The sequence below is a fragment of the Falco punctatus genome, assembly GCF_963210335.1.
Source record: "Falco punctatus genome assembly, chromosome: 3".
NCBI lineage: Eukaryota > Metazoa > Chordata > Aves > Falconiformes > Falconidae > Falco > Falco punctatus.
In genome coordinates, this window is record NC_137582.1 from 109,470,793 (window position 1) to 109,490,253 (window position 19,461).

At 53.4% G+C, this 19,461-nt stretch overlaps 1 protein-coding gene across 1 annotated transcript; it reads right to left on the minus strand.

The window, feature by feature from the left end:
• Window positions 1-444: 444 nt before the first annotated feature.
• SLC2A1 (solute carrier family 2 member 1) lies at window positions 445-13,654 on the minus strand. Its single transcript, XM_080378316.1, has 10 exons — window positions 13,499-13,654; window positions 8,590-8,682; window positions 4,587-4,747; window positions 4,152-4,392; window positions 3,641-3,803; window positions 3,373-3,560; window positions 3,162-3,266; window positions 2,959-3,060; window positions 2,486-2,689; window positions 445-2,222 (listed from the first exon to the last, which is right to left on the minus strand). Exons 1-10 carry the CDS (start codon window positions 13,514-13,516, stop codon window positions 2,025-2,027), a joined length of 1,473 nt encoding a protein of 490 aa, XP_080234442.1. The 5' UTR covers window positions 13,517-13,654; the 3' UTR covers window positions 445-2,024.
• Between the last annotated feature and the right edge of the window lie 5,807 nt (window positions 13,655-19,461).

Below are 19,461 nucleotides of genomic sequence, written 5' to 3' on the forward strand. Positions count from 1 at the left end.
TGACACGCCGCCCCAGCGCGCACACTCCGGGGTGAGGAGATGTTTCAATCAACAGCCAAGAGCCCGGAGTGACCAAGCTCAGCGCTTCCCTGCCCGGGACCGCTCAGACTTGCAGCCCTTGGCACCTGAACTCCAGGGAAAAAACCCAAAATCTGGGAAGAAGCAGCAGCCTCCAGCCCTGCCTCGCCCGGGCGCGCGGGGCAGCGGTTCAAGGGCGGCACAGGCCACTGCTGCAGCCGGGAGAGTCGGGCCCGTGGGGGCGAAGCCTTGCAGGGACACAAACCCCCCGGGGACCCGCCTTCCCCGATTCCCATCGTGGCTTCCCACAGGATTCCCCCCTTCCCCACCCTGTTGCGGGAACGTGCCGGGCGTCGGGTCCCCGGGTGCGAAAGGACGAGGCAGCCGCGGTGGCGCAGGGGAAATAAAGGCACGGGAGCCAGTGGGCGGGGTCGCTGCATCCATTCTCCTTTATTGTTAGCACACCACACACCGTCCTCTTGGCACTTAGTAAATGTATTTGCTTTAAAAAACACACACACACGCGCGGGTGCCATGCTGCGCAGACGCCGCAAGTTTATCCCAGGGTCTTTTTTTTGTAATTTTTAGTAATTTATTTTTTTTTCCCCACCTACCTTTTATGTTAAGTGTGGTCAAATGTCATCACTTCCAAAAGAGACAAATAAATAAAAAATCTTAAAAAAACCCAAAACTATCTATAAAACACCGCCTGGGGCTTTGGGAATGTGCCAGGAGCTCCCACACCAGCTGCACTCGGGGAAATGCTTTTTTTTGTTTGGGTGGGGTTTTTTTCCTCTTTTTCTTCAGTTTTGTTTGAAAAGGACAGGATTTCTCTTTATCTTTTGTTTTTTAATATACTCCAGCTTGAAATTCAGTGCAATAGATACAACTACAGTGCAGGGAATGAACTATACAAAAGTCATCCTAACCATGTACAAGCTTTTTTTTTTTTTGTCTTAGTCGCTATAGAAACTATACCTTTGCATCTGTACCTTTTTGTATACATTATACAGTGTGAATATACTCCGAGAATATTTACAGTACTTTGCTCATCAAATCAGAAACACTATAACTTAAACGTCTACTATTAACAACCATTGAACAAAAATATATATAATATAAATATCTTCCAGTCTATACACAGAGCAGGACATGGATGTATCCGCGTGCTGATGGATTTGGGGGAGCCGGGGGCGGGGGCAGTAGCAAGGGAGGGGGGTGCTGTAGTGTGCGGCTGCCGGTTGGCTCTGCCGGCGCTTCACCGTCGGGCAAATATTGCCGAGATTAAACCACAAAAAAAAAAAATAATAAACCAACGAAAAAACCGAAACAGAAAGAAAAATCACGGTCCCGCTCCTCTTCTCCCCTCCTGGCTGAAATTCAGGTGACGGAGATGAGAAGCCACCAGCGGAGCCGCTCTGCGGCGGGACAGTGACCTTCCCGCTCAGGTCCGCACGCTCCGTCCAGGAAATCCCCATCCCCGAACCCACCGGGGCTTGAAATCAATTAGACTGCTTTAAAAAACAACTCGTTTCTTGTTTTTCTTTTTAAAAAAAAAAATCGTTGGTTTAGGTTTAGTCAATTTACATGATTTTTCTAAGATTAGAACCTTATAAAAAAAAAAAAGTTTCCAGCTTTAAAAACTTCCGCTACGTGATTTCTCGTTAAATAACCTATCGCGTCATTAAAAACAAGGGCACCGCCCTCCCGTGGCAGAGGCCGCATGGTTGGTTTTTAAAACGCCGACTGGCTTTGAAATCCTGGACGCGAAACCAGCTAAAAAAATAAAAACAAAACCCACCAAAATCATTCCTAGCAGGAAAAAATTAAAATAAAATAAAATAGGTCAGTCTGTCCACGTTAAACCAGTGGGGGAGTCTGGAAAAGGGGTGTAAGCGCAAGAGCCGGACCCCCCGCTCCCTCCTTCCCGGTTTCTGTACAAAGCGTTTTAAAAAATAACCCCCAAACTCAGGAGAGAAGGTGGGCGGCTGCAAGGCCGCGGCGGGTTAGACCTGCGAGTCGGCGCCCAAGCTGTGAAACTCGTCCGGGGTTTTGTCGCTCTGGCTGGCTCCTCCCTGGCGGAAACCCGAGGCGATTTCGTCGAAGGTCCGACCCTTCGTCTCCGGCACCTTGAAGTAGGTGAAGATGAAGAAGAGGACTAGCAGCACCGTGAAGATGATGAAGACGTAGGAGCCACAGAGTTGCTGGGAAGGAGGAAAGAGGAGGAGGAGGGGTGAGCACGGTGGGGGGAGGCGGCGCTGGGAGCCGATGGGCAATGGCTAAAGGAGCATTCAGCGACCACCTGCCCCCCCGGCAGCTCGGGGCACCCTTCCAGCAAGCACCCCGAGTGGGAAGGGACCCGTAAGGATCGCCACGTCCCGCTGCTGCTCCTTCCCTCCCCCTTCCTCTGAGGGGTGCCCACCCCCGGTGTCCCCCCGGCTCGTGGCGAGCCGCAGTGGGTGATTACCGCGATGTACTGGAAGCCCATGCCCACGATGAAGTTCGAGGTCCAGTTGGAGAGCCCGGCGACAGCGAAGGCAGCGGGCCGAGGGCCCTGGCTGAACAGTTCGGCCACGATAAACCACGGGATGGGGCCTGGACCAATCTCGAAGAAGGCCACGAAGCCGAAGATGGCCACGATGCTGAGGTAGGACATCCAGGGCATTTGGTCCTAGTCCAAGGGAGAGAGAGAAGGGTGGTTCGGTGAGGGGGGACGCAGCACCCGGCCATCCCAGATGAGGAGACTCAAGCACGCACGGTGCTGTGGGGCTTCTCCATGTTGGAGACTGGATTTCTGGGACCTCGAGAGAGACGTGGGCAGCGCAGACCGCTCAGCTGTCACCCTTAGGACAAGTCCTTCCTCCCCCAGGTGCCCCCAGCGAGGGGCAGCGGGCAGGACCTCCTCCTGGCCCAGCCGGCCTGTCAGCACCCACCGCTCACCAGCAGCGTCAGGGCGATGGTCATGAGCACCGCGCACCCTGCCATCCCTGCCAGGCCGATGAGGTGGAGCGTCCTGCGTCCAGCGCGTTCCACCACGAAGAGCTGTTGGATGGAGACACATGCCTGTCAGCACATCCCCGGCACACAGGAAAGCCCGCGTCGCTCCACCTTCCCTGGTGAGAGCCTGGTGGGCCACAACTCACCGAAACGACTGTGAAAGCTGTATTGACCACGCCGGAGCCAATGGTGGCATAAACGGGCTGCTCCACACCCGACTTCTCAAAGATGCTGGTGGAGTAGTAGAAGACCTACAAAGAGCAGGGATGTGCCATGAGGAAAGGGTCTTGGAGCCAGCACGACGTGAGCTGTGGGTGAGCAGCTGACCCATGGCACCTAGCTGCCCCCAGAACTCACCGCGTTGATTCCCGAGAGCTGCTGGGACAGCTGCAGGACGATGGCGATGAGGATGGGCTGGCGATACATGGGGGAACGGAAGAGCTCCATTATGGTGACCTTCTTCTCCCTCATCATTTGCCGGCTCTCCTCCTTCATCTCCTGGAGGTCGCTGCTGACGTCCGTCGTGCCCCTCAGCTTCTTGAGGACTGAGGGGAAGAGCTGGAGTCAGGAGCAGCTGAGGACCCTCCTGCGTGGTGGGACGAGCTTGGGGATGGGGATCACTCACCGCTCTTAGCTTTGTTCTCCTCGTTGCGGTTGATGAGGAGGAAGCGGGGGCTCTCAGGGGCGAAGGGCAAGATGATGCACTGCAGCAGGGCAGGGACGAAGATGAACCCCAGGAGCAGTGGCCAGAGCGAGTCGTTTCCCATGATCAAGTCCAAACCGAACACCTGAGGACAAGAGGGGTTGAGTCACCCTTCCCCAGCTCAAGTGAGACCCAACTCTGCTGCTCACAGGTTCGCTACAGGCTTGGACACCCATCAGAGGGGCACAGACAGATATGCTGCTTCCAGGTGGCCAACAGATGCCGTATCATGCTGCTGCCCACCCCAAACCTCAAGATCTCACAGCACCCCTGCTCCCACTGAGCTCCAGGTCCATCCCTCTAGCCCCAGCTCCATCAGCCCAGCACAGGCAACACTCTGCGCTGCCACACAAAACCCCACCCCCTGTGGACCCTGACAAATGTCAGCACCAAAGATGGGGGAACCCCCTGCAGCCGGTTCTCCGGCACTCACCTGCGCGATGAGGATGCCCAAGACGATGCCGAGCTGGTGGAATGTTCCCAACGCGCCGCGCAGTGCAGTGGGGGACACCTCACCCACGTACATGGGCACAAAACCGGTGGTGAGGCCAGAGTAGAGGCCAATGATGAAGCGGCCAAGGATGAGCATCTCGAAGGAGAAAGCCATCTTGGAGAAGCCCATGAGGACGGCTGACACAAAGGCGAGAATGTTGGACATCAGCATGGAGTTGCGCCTGGGGAGGGAAGGGAGGAGCGTGGTGAGGACCAGGGGGGTCAGAGAGGGTGAAGGGGCATCAGGAGAACCCAAACAGCAGCTCTTGGCAGGAGGGAGGTGCCCAAAGCCACCCCCCTGGGATGCCGGGGTGGGGTGAGGCTGCACAACCCCCTCGTTGAGGTCCACCATGGGTCCACCACACTCTGTGCTCACCGTCCAAAGCGATTGACAAAGAGCCCCACGGAAAAGGATCCGATCATGCCTCCGACAGAGAAGATTGCGACGGAGAGGGACCAGAGTGTAGTGAGGGTGGCAGGGCTGATGGGCTCATCATATCGGTACAGCCAGGTACGGTTGTAGAAGTCCTCAATCACCTGCAAAAGAGGGAGGAGAAAGGAAGCTGTGGGTCAAAACCATCTCCATTTCATCCGTGCCACCGGTGTCATGAATTGCCTGGCCTCAGCCCCGCCACCTACGGACCCTTGGCTGGCGAGCGCTGCTCACAAGACGATGCGTCACAGAGCCAGGAGCCGCCCAGCCGCCAGGCTGGTGGCTCAGCTCCAGGCCAAGGGAGGAAACCTGATGGGATGCACAGGGGAAATGCAGCCAGACAGGTTCTGGGCTCGCCCTGCCGAGAGAGCGGCTTGGCATTGCCAAAACACCTCTTTCGCCTCACCGGGCGGCCACCGGGAGGTCATGCTCCTCCCAGGGCACAGGAGGTGGGAAGGGACACGCCTCCATCCCCAGAGAAACAACACAGAAGGGGAGACAGTGGAGCTGCTGGAGGAAGGTGAGGAAGACAGCAGGGTGATCCAGGCAGCTGATCGATTCCCATCCCCTTGGACACTCCCCTGAATTTAATTTCTAGGTTTTTTTCTGCAATACTTCCATAACGCAATACTTATAACACTATAATTCCGCAACACTTCCGCAACACTAACATCCAAGACAGGCACTCGTTTTTACACAGAACACCCTTTTTTATATATATATATTTATATAAATATATATATTAAAAAATGTATTTTTAAAGCCAGCCCACTGCTGAAAAGCCTCGAGTAAAGTTATTTAAGGGTCACCCAACCCCAAACCCAAAAAGCAAAGGGCTTGGTAACATGCTGCTGGACATCAAGTGGCCCAAAGGCCTCACTGCCTCCAAGGGTTTTGCACGTGCTTGATTTAAGTGTTTGCACAATCACACTTGGTTTTCTAGTTTTTCCGTCATTTCAAGCACAAACAAGAGCCCCTGGCAGAGGCAGCGCAAGAAATACACCCTGTACTTCACTATTCATTTCAATAATGTAATTATTATTTTTAAGTTATTCCTTCCACAAAGCTCCTAAACTATTAGAATTTCAGTATTTAAGTGATCTCATTCACTTCCTGCTTCACCTGGAGGTTTTGATGCTTTGGGGGCTTTTCCCTTCCTTTTCCTAACATCACCAAAATAGATTATTGATATTATTACTTGGAGAACCCAGGACTGGCCCAGGCTCCGGTAGGGGTAAGCAGGTCTTCGCACACACCCCACCAAACCTTGCAGCGCTCTAAATTCCTCCCTACTTTCCCAAAATTGCCAGCTCTCTCGCCTTGAGGCAGAAAAAAATTAATTCAAGCAACAGCGGACACCCCAGTGCCAGCTGAGCTACACTGGGCTGTGCCTCAGCTTATCAAAAAATAACACCCAAATACCCCCCTCCTGGCACCCGTTCCTCCTGCAAAAAAGGATGGATGGAAAAATCCACCATGAGCCAGTTGTTGGGAGAGGAGGAGATGAGAAATGAGTTTAAAGTGAGAAGCATGAAAAAAAAATAATTGCCATTTCCCAAAAGCTGGGGGTTTTCTCCCCTTCTCTTCCCCTTCATTTCACTTCAGCCGAGTGTTTGCTACCAGCCCTCGCCCAGTTTCGGGCCGTTCCCTCCCCACATCACATCTGCAAACACCCCACAAACACCAAGCCGCTGTTTCAGCAGCAGGGAGGACTCTATTAAGAGGACCACAAAACCGGCGCTCAGCCCTCCACCTGAGAAAGGAGCCTTTCTGCAAGGCCGCCGGCCGCAGGGAGCGGCTGCCAGCAAACACTGCTGCACTTGCACTGCTGAGGCCAGGGGAATGATGCATCCCAGCCCTTCACCCCACTCCATCCCCATCCTGCACCCTGATGCATCCCCACGCCTGTGCCACACTGCGTCCCACTCCCAATCCTGCACCCCAACGCACCCTGATACATCCCCATCCTGCACCTCAGTGCACCCCAATGTATCCCCATCCCAGTCCTGTACCCTGACACATCCTGATGCATCCCAGTCCAGCACCCCAATGCATCCTGATGCATCCTCATCCCAATCCTGCACCCAATTCATCCCCATCCGGCATCCTAACCCCAATCCTATGCCCCAGATTATCCTGATGCATCCTCATCCTGCACCCCGATGCATCCCCATCTCATCCCTACACACTGATGCAGTCCCATCCCAATGCATCCCCAATCCTGCACCCCAACACATCCCCAGACCCACGTCCCAACGTGTCTCCACCCTTAAATGTGGGAGGAACCCCCATGCCCAGAGCATCCTGCTACCCAGGACAATACTCACCCTGCCTCCCCTCACGCCCCCAACACAGGGCACCCCAAATCTGTTCCCCCATTAGTTCTGCACTCTAAACACAGCATCACTCGCTTGGGTGACTCGTCCCTAAAACACACAGCCCAGCCCTGGCCTAAGCTCCAAGGGTTTAATCCTAAAATGCACAAAGGAAACTGAGGCAACACCCATCGCGGGGGTATCCTGCTTTGCTGGGGGCTCTGCAGGAACCGGAGCTCAGTCCCCAATGCTCACGTCACCCAGGGCAGCATCTCCTGGGTCAGGAGAGGATGGAGTAAAGTCCTTCAGCCACAGGGAAACAACACACATCCTCGGGATGCGGGGCCGGGCTCCGATGCAGGTCAGTAATTACAGAGCTCCTGCTCCCCGCAGTGCCGGAGCTCAAGAGAAAACGAGGGCAGATGCCAGAAAGCAGCTCCTCAGCACGTTTCCAGGGATTTCCCAGCTCGCCACCGTTTCAAACGCTGCTCCTATCGCCTGTCTCCAGAGGAGGATGCTCACCGCCAGCCAAGTGGGAGCGTTACCAGTGCGCATCGGTCCAGGGGAAGGCGAGCACAGGTTAGGCTGTTTTAGCAGGGTGATGCTTTCAGCAGACAGATGCATGCACTGTGGCCGTGGGTGCAAGCAGCAAGGGTGCTGGACAGGAGTCACAGCCTCCACCCGCATGAAATCCTGCATGGGCCACTCATCGGGATTAAATACAATTTAATGCAATACTTCAAATAAAGACAATTTGCATCTTTTTTGTTCTTTCCATATGGGTGGGGTCCAGGAAGTTTTTGCATGGGGTCTTCTGTCCCACAAGGAGTTTTTTCAGCGCTTGAGGCGAGATATTGCAGCCTGCTCCCTGGTAATGGGATTAATGCTCTTGCAGCATGAATCCTGCCTTGGTGGCTTTGGGATGGTGAACCAGAGGCTGCAACGATGCTGAGGGACAGGCTCTGAGCTCCTGCAGCAGCAGCCAGACCCCAGTTTGTCCTTTGACACCTTACCCCAGCAGCTGAGCTTTACCCGGGGCACATCACAAGCCCCGCACGGGATTTCTGAGCTAACTTTTCCAAGCCTTTAACTCCTCAAAAAGCCACATCATTCAGCGAAAGTCAAGTTTTTCAAGGCTTCCATGTACCTACCAGTCGCTGGAGAGTCCAGGCACTACACTAGGGGAAGGAGCAAACACCTCCTGCTCTCCACCCTCCTTCGCACACAGCCTGTCCCAGCTGACCATCTCCACCCCGGGACAAGGGGACGTCCTGCCTCCAACGCTCTGGGATGCAAAGCACCCACCCCAGCAGCCATTCCCCTCCTTCCAGATGACTCAAACCCTAATTAACTCCCAGACCTTTGCTAAAAGCCAAGGTTAAAAGTTACACTGGTCCCACTTGGAGAGCATCCTGCATGCGTTCCTGGGATTTTTCCCAGCAAAAACGCTAAGTAAGGAGGAAACTAATTCTCCCGGGAAGGCGGGAGCTAAATAACGGCCTTGCAAATCCCATTACAGGCATTAAGCTGCCTAGCGGGATGTACTATTTTAGCCCGGTTGGCAGCATATGCAGGTTTGTTTTCGGGCACAGGGGAGTGGAATTTTGCACAGCTGCTCGGCGCACGCTCACCTTTTGTGGGGCGTTGATGACACCAGTGTTGTAGCCAAACTGCAAAGAACCCAGCACCGCTCCTCCCACAGCGAGCATCAGGCGAGCAGTCATCTGCAGGAAAAGGGGGAAGAAAACAAAAAAGAGGGGTTAAACTTGAGGTCCCAGCTATGCCCCCCCCCCCCCCCCCCCAGCAGAAAGGTTCCCCAGTGCCTCTCCCTGAAGAGCTGCAAAAGGAGGAGGGACGCTCATAAGGTTGCAAGCACAAATACACAGGATAAAAGAGAAAACTTGCTTTTTTTTACAGCATCCACATGGGCTAAGGGAAAAAAATACTAGTTTGGGGTTAAAAAAATACTGTTTGGGTATTCCATGATTATTTTGCCTCTGGCGTGGGGTGGGAGTTTTTATCTGGATTTGCAGGGTCCCCTCCGAGGGCTCCACGTGACACCCAGGCAGCATGCCAGCACAAGATGTTTTTGGGGACGCCACGGTGACGCTGCCGGTCAGCCGAGCGTTGTCCCAGCATCGGCATGAGGATGCCCCAGACAGCCACCACTAACAAAGTTTTTGCATCAGAGCCTAATTAACAGTCCCTAAGCAAAATCCCGGCTATTTGGCAAAGCCTTCACCCGCCTCCTCTTCCTCCCGCTTAAGCCAGAGTGACAATCAGAGCCTTGTTTAGGAGCAGGGTCAGGGCAGGCCAGTGCTTGGGCCACCTTCGTTAATGGCCCAATTATCCCAGGCAGGAGATTTTCCCAGTGCTCAGCTCCGAGAACCAGGATCCGACATTCCCGGTTAATCAGCTTTGGGATGGTCCACGTGAAATTTATAAGCCCCTTAATTTGGGGGGTGGGTTCTTCCCGGTTATCCAGGGAGACCAGTGCATTACCCCAACCCAGGGATGCTCTCCTGGCATCTCAGATTAATATTCCCAAGGGACTGGTGCTGGTCAGGCTCCACCTAAACACCCCCTCTAAATCAGGAGGGCTGATTGCAAAGTACATACACACAAGAAAGGGGTATTTTCTTACTGTTTTCTTTTTTTTTTTTAATAAATACAAGTAAGCGCTGCTACTGACCTCCCCTCTCTGGCCAAACTGCCTCCCCCGGCGTTAAAGTTTGCAAGGAAAAAGCAACAGGGAATAAAGCCAGCCCCGTTAATGAAGCTCATTAATTAGGCTTGGCCCCAACACAACTAATCAGGGAGGTTTTGGCACTTGGTTTTGTTCAGTGATTCTGAATAAACCCACCCTGAGACAAAAATGTCCCACTTGGGAGGGCAAAAACAGGCTGGAAAGTCGCTGGCATCCCAGAAAAACAAGGAAAAAGCCCCCCAAAAATTCTAACTCCAACCTCATCCATCTGCTCACTGCTCTGCAAAACTGCAACAGGCAACATCAGGAATGCTGAAAGCAACCTGTGCTTGAATAAACGTTGTTTAAAAAAATTAGGGTTTTTTAGTCTTTGGGTGGTTTTGGGGAACTTTTTTTTTATTTCAGGGTTCCTGTGGGGCTTTAGGGGGGGGTTCTTTGCTTTTTGGGGTAGTGATTTTTACTTCGCATCACTAAAGGCTGGGTCACCCACCCCGGAAAGCTGGGGCTGCAAGTGTGCAGGTGAGTCACGGCAGCACCATGCCACAGGGATAGGGATGCATCACGCCAGCATGACCTTTACTCCGGGAAGGTGGCAGGCAGTAACACCTCATTGCTCCAACACCAGCCACGACCCCACAAAGAATTAAGTAAGAAAATTACTTTTTCAATTTGAACCTCTAGCAAAAAAAAAACAACAGAACAAAAAGAAGCCAAAACTTGTGGGTTTAACCTCTAGCAAAAAAACCCAAACTTTTATTTTTAACCTTTAGCAACAAAAAATCTTTATATTTTTAACTTTTAGCAAAATAAAAAAAAACACTTTTATTTTTATTAAACTCCAGCAGCCTCAAGAGGTGAAGGGAGAGAGTCAGTCGGAAGGCTGCTGGCGTTTCTGGAGGCTCTCCCCAGGCAGGGTCACTGTGATTCAGCTCCTCTCCCTCCCTTCTGGCTTCCCAGTTCCAAACACGCTGCCCGGCCCGATCCGGGAGCCTTTCAGCTTTAACCTCGCCATTAAAGGAGAGGCTTAAGATGGCGAGATGGGGGGGGAGGAAGAAAAAAAAAAAAAAAAAGTTTATTTTTCAGGGCAGCCTTGCACGGGAAACTCCGGCTAAAATCCCATGCAGGGTCTTGGGCCTTTTTCTTCTTCTTTTTTTTTAACCAGCTTGCAGAAAGCAGCAGCTTTATTTAGAGTTCAGGGGAAAAGAAAACCAAAATACTTCCCCTTCATGCTTTTGTGCACTAAGCTTATTTACAGCCTGGATATATCTAACACTTGTGGTTTTTTTCCCCTACTAACTCCTATACCTTATAGGAAGTTGAGTGCCACGCTTGTAATTTTCATAAATTTGTATTTAGTTTTTGCTGCTTCCTGCTTCCTTCATCACTCTATACACAGAGGTCTGGATGCTCGGAGGAGGGTTCAGCCTGCAGGGTGACAGCAGCACCCTCAAACCTGCAGCAGGCTGTGTCTGTCTTTACAATTTTTTGTAATATTTTTTTTTACCCTTTTGGTTTTGGTTTTTTTTCCTCCACTGCAGAATTACAGGATGTTGCCTACCTCATGGAACAAGGAAATTAATAATCCCTTTAAAAATAATAACAACATTAACAAAAGCGTCCCAGGAGGGAGTCTCAAGAAAAAAATCCACATTTTAACAGAGCTCATAAAAATTAGCCACGCAGCCTTAACAAGCATCCAAAGGCTCAGTGCAAGAGGTCCCATCCTGGGCCAGGCTGGATGCAGCGGGCAATTGTGGGGAGGGGATGCAGCCTTACAGCATCTTGCACACTTGTTTGCACACTTATGTACACTCGCTGGAGTGAAGACAACCAGATTCGGCCATTGCCTGCTGGCTCCCAGCCCAGGAAAAACTTACGCATCCACCGAGGGCCAGGTAAAACCTGCTCCTAAAGCCACGGTATGGGCCACAGCACCAGCATTTACCAACAGGAGGGCTTTTTTGCAGCCAAAACAAGGGGTAACACCAGCACCGTGGGGATCAGCCAAGATTTTGTTGGGGGATTATTGGTGTGGGAGAAAACTCAGGGTGAGGGGAAGTGGAGTCAGAGCAGCATTATTTCTTTTTTTTTTTTTTTCCCCTTAAAGGTCAGCTGGGGACGGCGACATGATCCCTCTCAGTTTTGCAACCACAAGAGGTCTGCGACAAGCCCAGGAGATGTTTTTGCATGCAAAAGGCCAGAGCAGCCCAGCTCCGTGGGCAGAAAAGCACGTCCCACTTTAATAATATTAAATTGAAGGGCGGAGGGGTAAGCTCGTCCCCCACCTCCCAGCACCCCCAGCATCCCTACCGCCAGCTGCTTGAATAAAAATCCTTTTCTTCCTTGCAAAACACGCTCCGGATTATAAGCGTCGCCCATCAGAGCGGAGCAAACTGTTCCTGCAGTTAACTACCCTTAAAAAAAAAAATGTAATTCTTTCTAACCCACATTTATCGAATGGGGTAGTTAAGATGGAGAAGCAGAGGGAGCGCATCTCTGGCTCCATTTTGGTAGCCGGGAGTTAAGCCTGGCCGGCAGCGCATCGGATTTCTTCGTTATGAGAGCAAATTTCCTTCCAATTCCTCCCCCCATCGACGCGCTGCCGGCCGTCACGTTCCCAGCTCCCACCCCTAAACCCACACCTCGCCCAAAAAAAAAAAAAAAAAAAGAAAAAAATGGCGCTGGGGTAGAACTAGCTTTAAATAAAATAAGATAATATTTCTATATAAAAGTTTAATTAAAAAAAAAAAACAGTATTCCCAATGCTCCAAAGCAGGGGACAGGGGGAATAAGGAGTTGTTTGCTGGGGAGAAAAATAAGACTAGTTGTTCCTCTAACATCTTTAATTGGAATAAAATTATTATTTTTGTTTTTAATTACACTTTGTCTGGCGCTTTGTACAGCCACGGAGCAAATTTTTTACTTCCTTCCCTGGAAAAAAAAAAAAAAAAACACGAAAAAAAAATATCCCTACATACTTGAGTATCTCCCAAAACACTCCCAGAAGGGAATATTGGGGGGGTGGGGGGGCCAGAATCCCCCAGGCAAGGCCGGGACAAGCAGAGCCCGGGGTCTAACGTTAACGACCCCCGTGCAATTTAACTCACCTTCCTCATTCTGGGCCCGATGTCGCATCGCTTTAACCCACCTCTGATATTATAAATCAATTTATGTAAAGGGGGGTTGCGGCGCTGGGAGGACTCGGCTGCTGCCGACGGGCCGACTGAGTTTAGATTACTTAATTAACTCATTTGGGGGGGGGGGGGGGGCGGTAAACTGCTGTGGATTGCGTCCCGGTGGCGCAGAGGGCTGACACCGGGGTCGAACCGGCCGAGCCTCCGCACTGCCGGAGGGCCCCCCCGTATCACGCCAGCCCTGCACCCCCCTGTCGCCAAGCCGGCACCCCGGGGCCCTGCCTGCCTCCTCCTCACCCCCAAAGCGGGGCCAAAACCGCCTTGTTTTGGCGCTTTCCCCCGCACCTCAGGGGGCAGAGGAGCGCCTCACCCCGAACTCTCATCCCGGCGCGCTGTGAGGCGCCGAGGCTGCGCGACGGCTGTTTGGGGGGGGGTTCTCCCTTGTTTCTGAGGTAAATTTAAAAAAAAAAATGTTTATTTCGCCTGGCGCCGGCCACCCAAGCGTGTCCGCAGTGTGAGCTGTGCCCGACGGCTTCGGGGACCCCAAAAGCAGCCGGTTAACCCCAAACCCACCCACCGCCTGCTTCAGCCGGGGCCCCGCGGAACAGCTCGTCGTCCCGCCAGTTGTGTAACGCGGGGGAGGGGGCGGCGGGCGGGACGGGACGGGACGGCGGCGGATCCCCGGGGCGCTGCACTCACCTTGCTGCCGGTGTCCATGGCGGCGGCGGCGGGGCAGCAGGGCGGGCGGGGCGGGCAGCGCGGGGGAGGCGGCGGAGCGGCGCGCAGCGGAGCCGAGCGGTGACGCGCGGCCGCGGCGGGGGCATTGAAGCGGCTTAAGAGAGCGGGAGCGCAGGGAGCGCCCGGCGCCGCGGGGCGGCGGCGCCCATTGGGCCGTGCGGCGGGAGGGGGCGGGGCGAGGAGAGGGGCGGGGCGGGGGCGGGGCGGGGGCGCGCGGGGGGCGCGGTGGTGTGCGGGGAAGGGCGGAGCGCGTGTGGCTCCGCACGTGGGCCCGAGGGCGCGGGGGGGCGGGGGGGCTGGGTGTGCACGTGCGCCGGTGTGCAAGGGCGCGTGTGCGTGGGGCGGATGTGCACGCGCGCGCGTGGGCCTGTGCGCCCGGGTTTGCACACGCACGAGTGTGCCAGGGCGCCCCCGCGCATGCTTGCACACGCGTAAGCTGTGTGTGTGGCTGTGCCCGTCGCGCGTGAGTGTGCAAGGGCATCTGTGCGTGTGTGTGCACATGTGAGTGTGCCAGTGTGTGCGGCCGAGTGTGCCAGTGCATGTGCAGTTGTGTGCAAGTATGTGCACACACATGTTTGCACACGAGCAAGTGTGCAAGGGAATGCCTGCATGTGTTTGCATATGTGTGCGTGCAAACACATGCTTGCCCAGCTGGGTGGGTGGGTGAGCGTGCAAGTTTGCAGGGGTGTACACATGGCTGCATGCATGTGAATGTGCAAGGGTGTGTACAGGTGAGCATGCGAGTGTCTGTGTACCTTTGCACTTGTGCAAGTGAGCACAGCTCTGTGTGTGCATATGCAGGAGTGTATGTGGGGTTGTGCATGTGTGAGTGTGCATGCGTGTGTGTGCGCACATATGAGTGTGCTAGTGTGTGCATGCCTGTACATGTGTGCCTCTGCATGCACATGAGCATGCAACTGTGTGTGTGTGCACACGTGAGCAAGTGTGTCTCTATACATTGTGCCTCTGTGTTGAATAATGGGCCATAAATCAGTGTGCACACGTAAGCATGCGTGTTTGTGCATGTGCTTGCCTCCACATGTGCATGCAACCACTCGCACGTGCTCGCCCATCTGCATGGGCCTCCGCCTGTGTGAGCGCACACGTGTGCAAATCCACGGGCACACGCATGCAAGAGCTTCCCTGCAAAGACCTGGTGAGTACAGTGTGCAACAGCCACCTGCAAGGGGCCCCCCCCTTGCACCAACCCCCTTTGCTGAGTGCAGCCCCTGGGGTCCCAGCTCCCCCCCCACCTCCATCCCCAGAAAATCCCCACACCTGGTGTAAAACACCCTGCAGCTGGTGCAATACTCCACACATGGTGCAAAACCCCACACCCGGTGCAAAACATGCTGTAGTGGTGCAATACCCTGCACACGATGTGAAGTTCCATGTGCAGGGTAAACCCCCGCACGTGGTGCAATACCCTGGTGCAAAACCCTGCACCCAAGCAATACCCTGCAGCCGGTGCAATACCCTGGTGCAAATTCTTGCACCTGGTGCCATACCCTGGTGCAAAACCCTGCACCCAATGCAACCAGCCCCAAGGCGCTGGGCTGGGTGGGAGCAAGCCGATTCCCCCCCCCCCCCCCCGCTTTTCGCGGGGTGCCATGGGTTTTGGGGGGCAGACAGCAGGCAATCCAGTGGGAGAAGAAGCCAGGCAGGGGTTTCTGCACGTCCTGCACGTCCGCCAGCTCCTCCCATCCCGGCATCCCACCGCCAGGCCACCAAAGGGGACGCCGGGGGTCCCGCTCGGGGACGCGCTGCAGCTCTTTGTCCACCCTCGGACCCCAAAACCTCCACTTTTCCCCTCAAAAGCATTTAAAAAAATCATTAAACCCATAAAAATAATTCCAAAAATTCAATTTCCCCATGATTTCTCATCCAAAAAATGGGAGGGGGAGGAATAATGGGAAAAAAATTAAAATTGCAAAAATTGCAAAAATTGCAAAAAAAAAAAAGGCAAAACAAAGGCAAAAAAATTAAAATACGAAAAAGAAAAATACACGAAAAAGAAAAAACACACAAAAAAGCAACACATTTTTTTTAAAAGGCAAAAATAAAAAAAAAGAAGCAAAGAGCAGAAATTGGGCACAAATTCCAAAAAATTGAAGTCAAGAATTCATTTTATTTTCCTAAAGCTGCAAAATTTTGCCCCAAATCTGGCTGGTTTGGGCAAATCCCTGCCTCTAAACTGCAATAAATACAAATTTTAGCAACCCCAACCCCGTCCATTTGCTTTTTCTCCCTTTTTTTGCTGATCCCAAATGGGAAATGGGGAAAAAATTTTATTTTTTTTTTCCTGAGCTGGCATTTTTCTGGTGGGGGGCGGGGGGGCCAAGGGTGTCGGGCGGGAATGCTGATGGAAGGGAAAAGGGCCGGAGGCAGGATAATCCCGTCGGTGCCGCTGAGCTGGAGGGGGATTTAGGGGAGATTTTGTCAGTCCCGTCCTTTTGAATGGGAAGGGGCGGGGGAAAGGGTTAAAATCGTTAAAATAATATCCCGGCGGGTAACGGTGGAGGCCAGAGGCCGCGGTGATGGGTCAGGGACCAGCGTGGTGGTGGGACTGAAGCCATGGTGATGGGCTCAGGGACTGGAGTGGTGGCCATGGTGTTGTGCTCAGGGATTGGCATGGTGGCCACGGTGATGGGCTCAAGGACTGGAGTGGTGGCCACGGTGATGTGCTCAGGGGTTGGCGTGGTGGCCACAGTGATGTGCTCAGGGACCAGCGTGGTGGCCATGGTGATGTGCTCAGGGACCAAAGCCACAGTGGTAGAGCTCAGGGACCAGCATGGTGGCCACAGTGATGGGCTCAGGGATCAGCATAGTGGTGGGACCAAAGCCATGGTGATGGGCTCAGGGACTGGAGTAGTGGCCACGGTGATGCGCTCAGGGACCGAAGCTACGGTGATGGGTTTGGGGACCAGCATGGTGGCCATGGTGATGGGCTCAGGGACTAGCATGGTGGTCACGGTGATGCGCTCAGGGACCGAGGCCACAGTGATGGGCTCAGGGACTGAAGCCATGGCAATGGGCTCAGGAACTGGCATGGTGGCCACGGTGATGGGCTCAGGGACCGAAGCCACAGTGAAGAGCTCAGGGACCAGTGTGGTGGCTACAGTGATGGGCTCAGGGACCAAAGGTACGGCAGTGGGCTCGGGGACTGACATGGTGACCACAGTGATGGGCTCAGAGACTGAGGCCACGGTGATGGGTTCACCCTCTCTCCATGGGATTCGAGTTGTGGCAAGGCCAGAGGCCACAGTGATGGGCTCAGCCTTCCCCTCCTCACCTTCTTCCCTGCCCCGCGTTCCAGCTGTGACTCAGCGGCATGGCACATGCTCCCCTCGCCACCCGGCCGGTGGGATTTCTGCTGAAAAACATGAATTCCTGACAGATGAGGAAATCCGGCCACTTAGATCCCTCCTCCATGCCACCTCGCGCTGTCATCGGTCCTTATCTTGCAGCCTCTCCCATCCCCAGCCGTGTCCCCACCCCGGGGACACAGGTGACACGGGCGTCCCAGTGACACACATGGGTGCAGTGGGGAATTGTGGGCAGCAGTTCCTATTTTTTGGGCAAAGTCCGGGCTGGGACAGCCTTTGCCGGGATAGCTTCCCGTTAATAAAGCCAGCATCACCAGATGGTGCAAGGGAAGGGAATTTGGTGCTGCTGGGACTTGATGCCGCTGATGTCTCTGCAGCCAAAAATCCTGGGTTATTCTAACAAATTTTGGGAAAGTGTTACCGCTTGACCTCTGAGCATCCTTGCGATGGAGTTGATCCACTGCAGGAGGGAATTTATTTTAATATTTCCCATGTCCTTCGACACGTTGGAGCCTGAAGCCCTTTCAAACAAGCCCCTGGGCCAACAATTTCTTTTTTTCCCCTTTCAAAATCCAGGCAAAAATACGCAAAAACGGGATTTCCAGAGATCCACCACCCCAATTCCTCCCCACCCCCCTAAAAACACAGCTCCCTACCCAAGCTCATAATTCCTCTTGCACAACAGCTGGAAGCAGCTGCCAACATCTGGCTGGCCCCGCCGAGCCCATTGGCACCGCGGCAAAACCGGGTCAAACCACAGCAGTTTTGCCCTTTGAAGGTGCAGGTTGGGACCGGGTCAGGTCAGGAAGCAGCTGGAGCCAGAAAACACCAGTTTAGGTGATGAAATTGGGGACAAAGTCCATAAGGAAACAGGGATTCGTCATCAAATTGGGTTGAGCAACGCCGGCGTGAGCTTCCTTGGGGATTGCAGCCCTTAAATACTACCGGACGGCCTCTCCAGCACCGTTGTGCTTTGTTCCCGGAGAGGTTTGAGGGACCAGGAGATTATCCAGCAGCATCCCAGCACCGCCTGGGATCATCCCCATCACTCCTGGGTCAGCTCCATCACTCCTGGGTCAGCCCCATCACCAGCGACACCAAAGCACTTTAACGGCCGCCGCGCTCAGATCCGGCAGCTGCATCCTCTTGCTTTTCCCATTTTATCTGTAACCCAGGACTAGTTAAATCCCTCCTTGTCAGGCTGGGATCAACCTTGTGTCCTTGGGTCAGGTGGATGCTCCACATCCGAGGAAGCCGGAACACCAAACCTAATCAAAGCAATTGGTCCCGTGTAATTTATCCCAATTAATCAGCACTGAGCCCCTTGCTTGGTTTTCCCAGCTAAGCAGCGACTTTCCATCCTAAACTGTGCTGGGTTTGGTGACTTTTCACCCATTAAAGATAAAAAGGATTGGAAAAGAAAGGGATTTTCTGTTTTTTCCATTAAAAGGGGGGATTTATCCCCCTGGTTCCAGGTCTTGCAAAGGTGCCTTTTGCATCTCAGCCCTTATTTTTCATTTTTAGGGCGACTTGATGCTCATGGAAACACGGGGAATAAAGAGGCCAGGGCTAAAAATAATCAGGTGAGTCACAGCACAGCACTGGGACGTGTCATAGAGCCGGAGCTGAAATCCATGGGAAGACTTAGAGGGAAAAATCCATTTTCCCTTCAGCTTCGCCTGCTCACGCGAGTGGCTCCCTGTTCCTCCTCCAAGCCGAAAGGAAAAGGGACACACACGTGCACATATTGACATATAGATCTATACGATGATGCTTTCCCTGCCCATAAAAGCTCCTTGGACCTCACAAATGCCCCTCACAGCCAAAATTGCAGAAAAAGGGAAATTTTTTCCCCATTTCCCATAACACTGAGATGAAATAATTCCCATTTTCTGGAGTTTTCTTCCCTTCAGGAGCTATTTCTGGAGCCAAAGGAGAGCAGCTGTTAACACTAATAATTAATCATTAATGATAGTAAGCAGAGAATGGCCACTCCCATGTCTTAATTGGCAGAGATGCTCCTTTTTGTTTAATTTTTTATTAATTCAGTTATTTTTTTATCCCGTTCCCAAGGTGTGGACAATAATAGGGGGGAATTTGGGGGTGTTGCAGGGTTTTGGGGGTTCAACCACTGGGATTTTCTCCGCTTGGGGAGAAAAAGGGCGGAATAAGGACATTTTTGCCTGTTTGCCACCTCAAGGCCGGGCGGCCGGCGCGTTCCCAAGGTCACCAACCTTGGCTCAAGGTCACTGTGATAAGGGATGTGCGAGCAAGAGTCACAGCGTGGGGGGGGAGCCCCCAAAACTGCCTCCAGCAAAACCCCCATCACCCTGCAATAAGCATCCTCCCCTCCCCGGCACCACCATCCCAGCAGGAATCCACCCAAACCCGCTCAGGATTTAGGAATTCTCCAGGAATTTATTTTTTTTTGGGGGGGGGGGGAGGGGGGGAGTGGTGCAGCAGCTGGATCCTGAGCATCCTGCAGCACCCAGAGAAATCGCAGATTTGCTCCCAGAGCGATGGCTTTCCTTGCAGGCAGATTTCGGTCTGCCCATCCCATGTTCCCTGCCAGACTTGGCAAAACGCAAAATGCTGATT

Bases quoted from the DNA above. Each gene is read 5' to 3' on its own strand.
- SLC2A1 (XM_080378316.1), bottom strand. The intron at 3,267-3,372 runs GTGAGTTCTGGG...TGCTCTTTGTAG, and splicing joins AGCTCTCGGGAATCAACGCG to GTCTTCTACTACTCCACCAG. The intron at 2,690-2,958 runs GTGAGCGGTGGG...CCCTTGGACTAG, and splicing joins CCATCGCCCTGACGCTGCTG to GACCAAATGCCCTGGATGTC.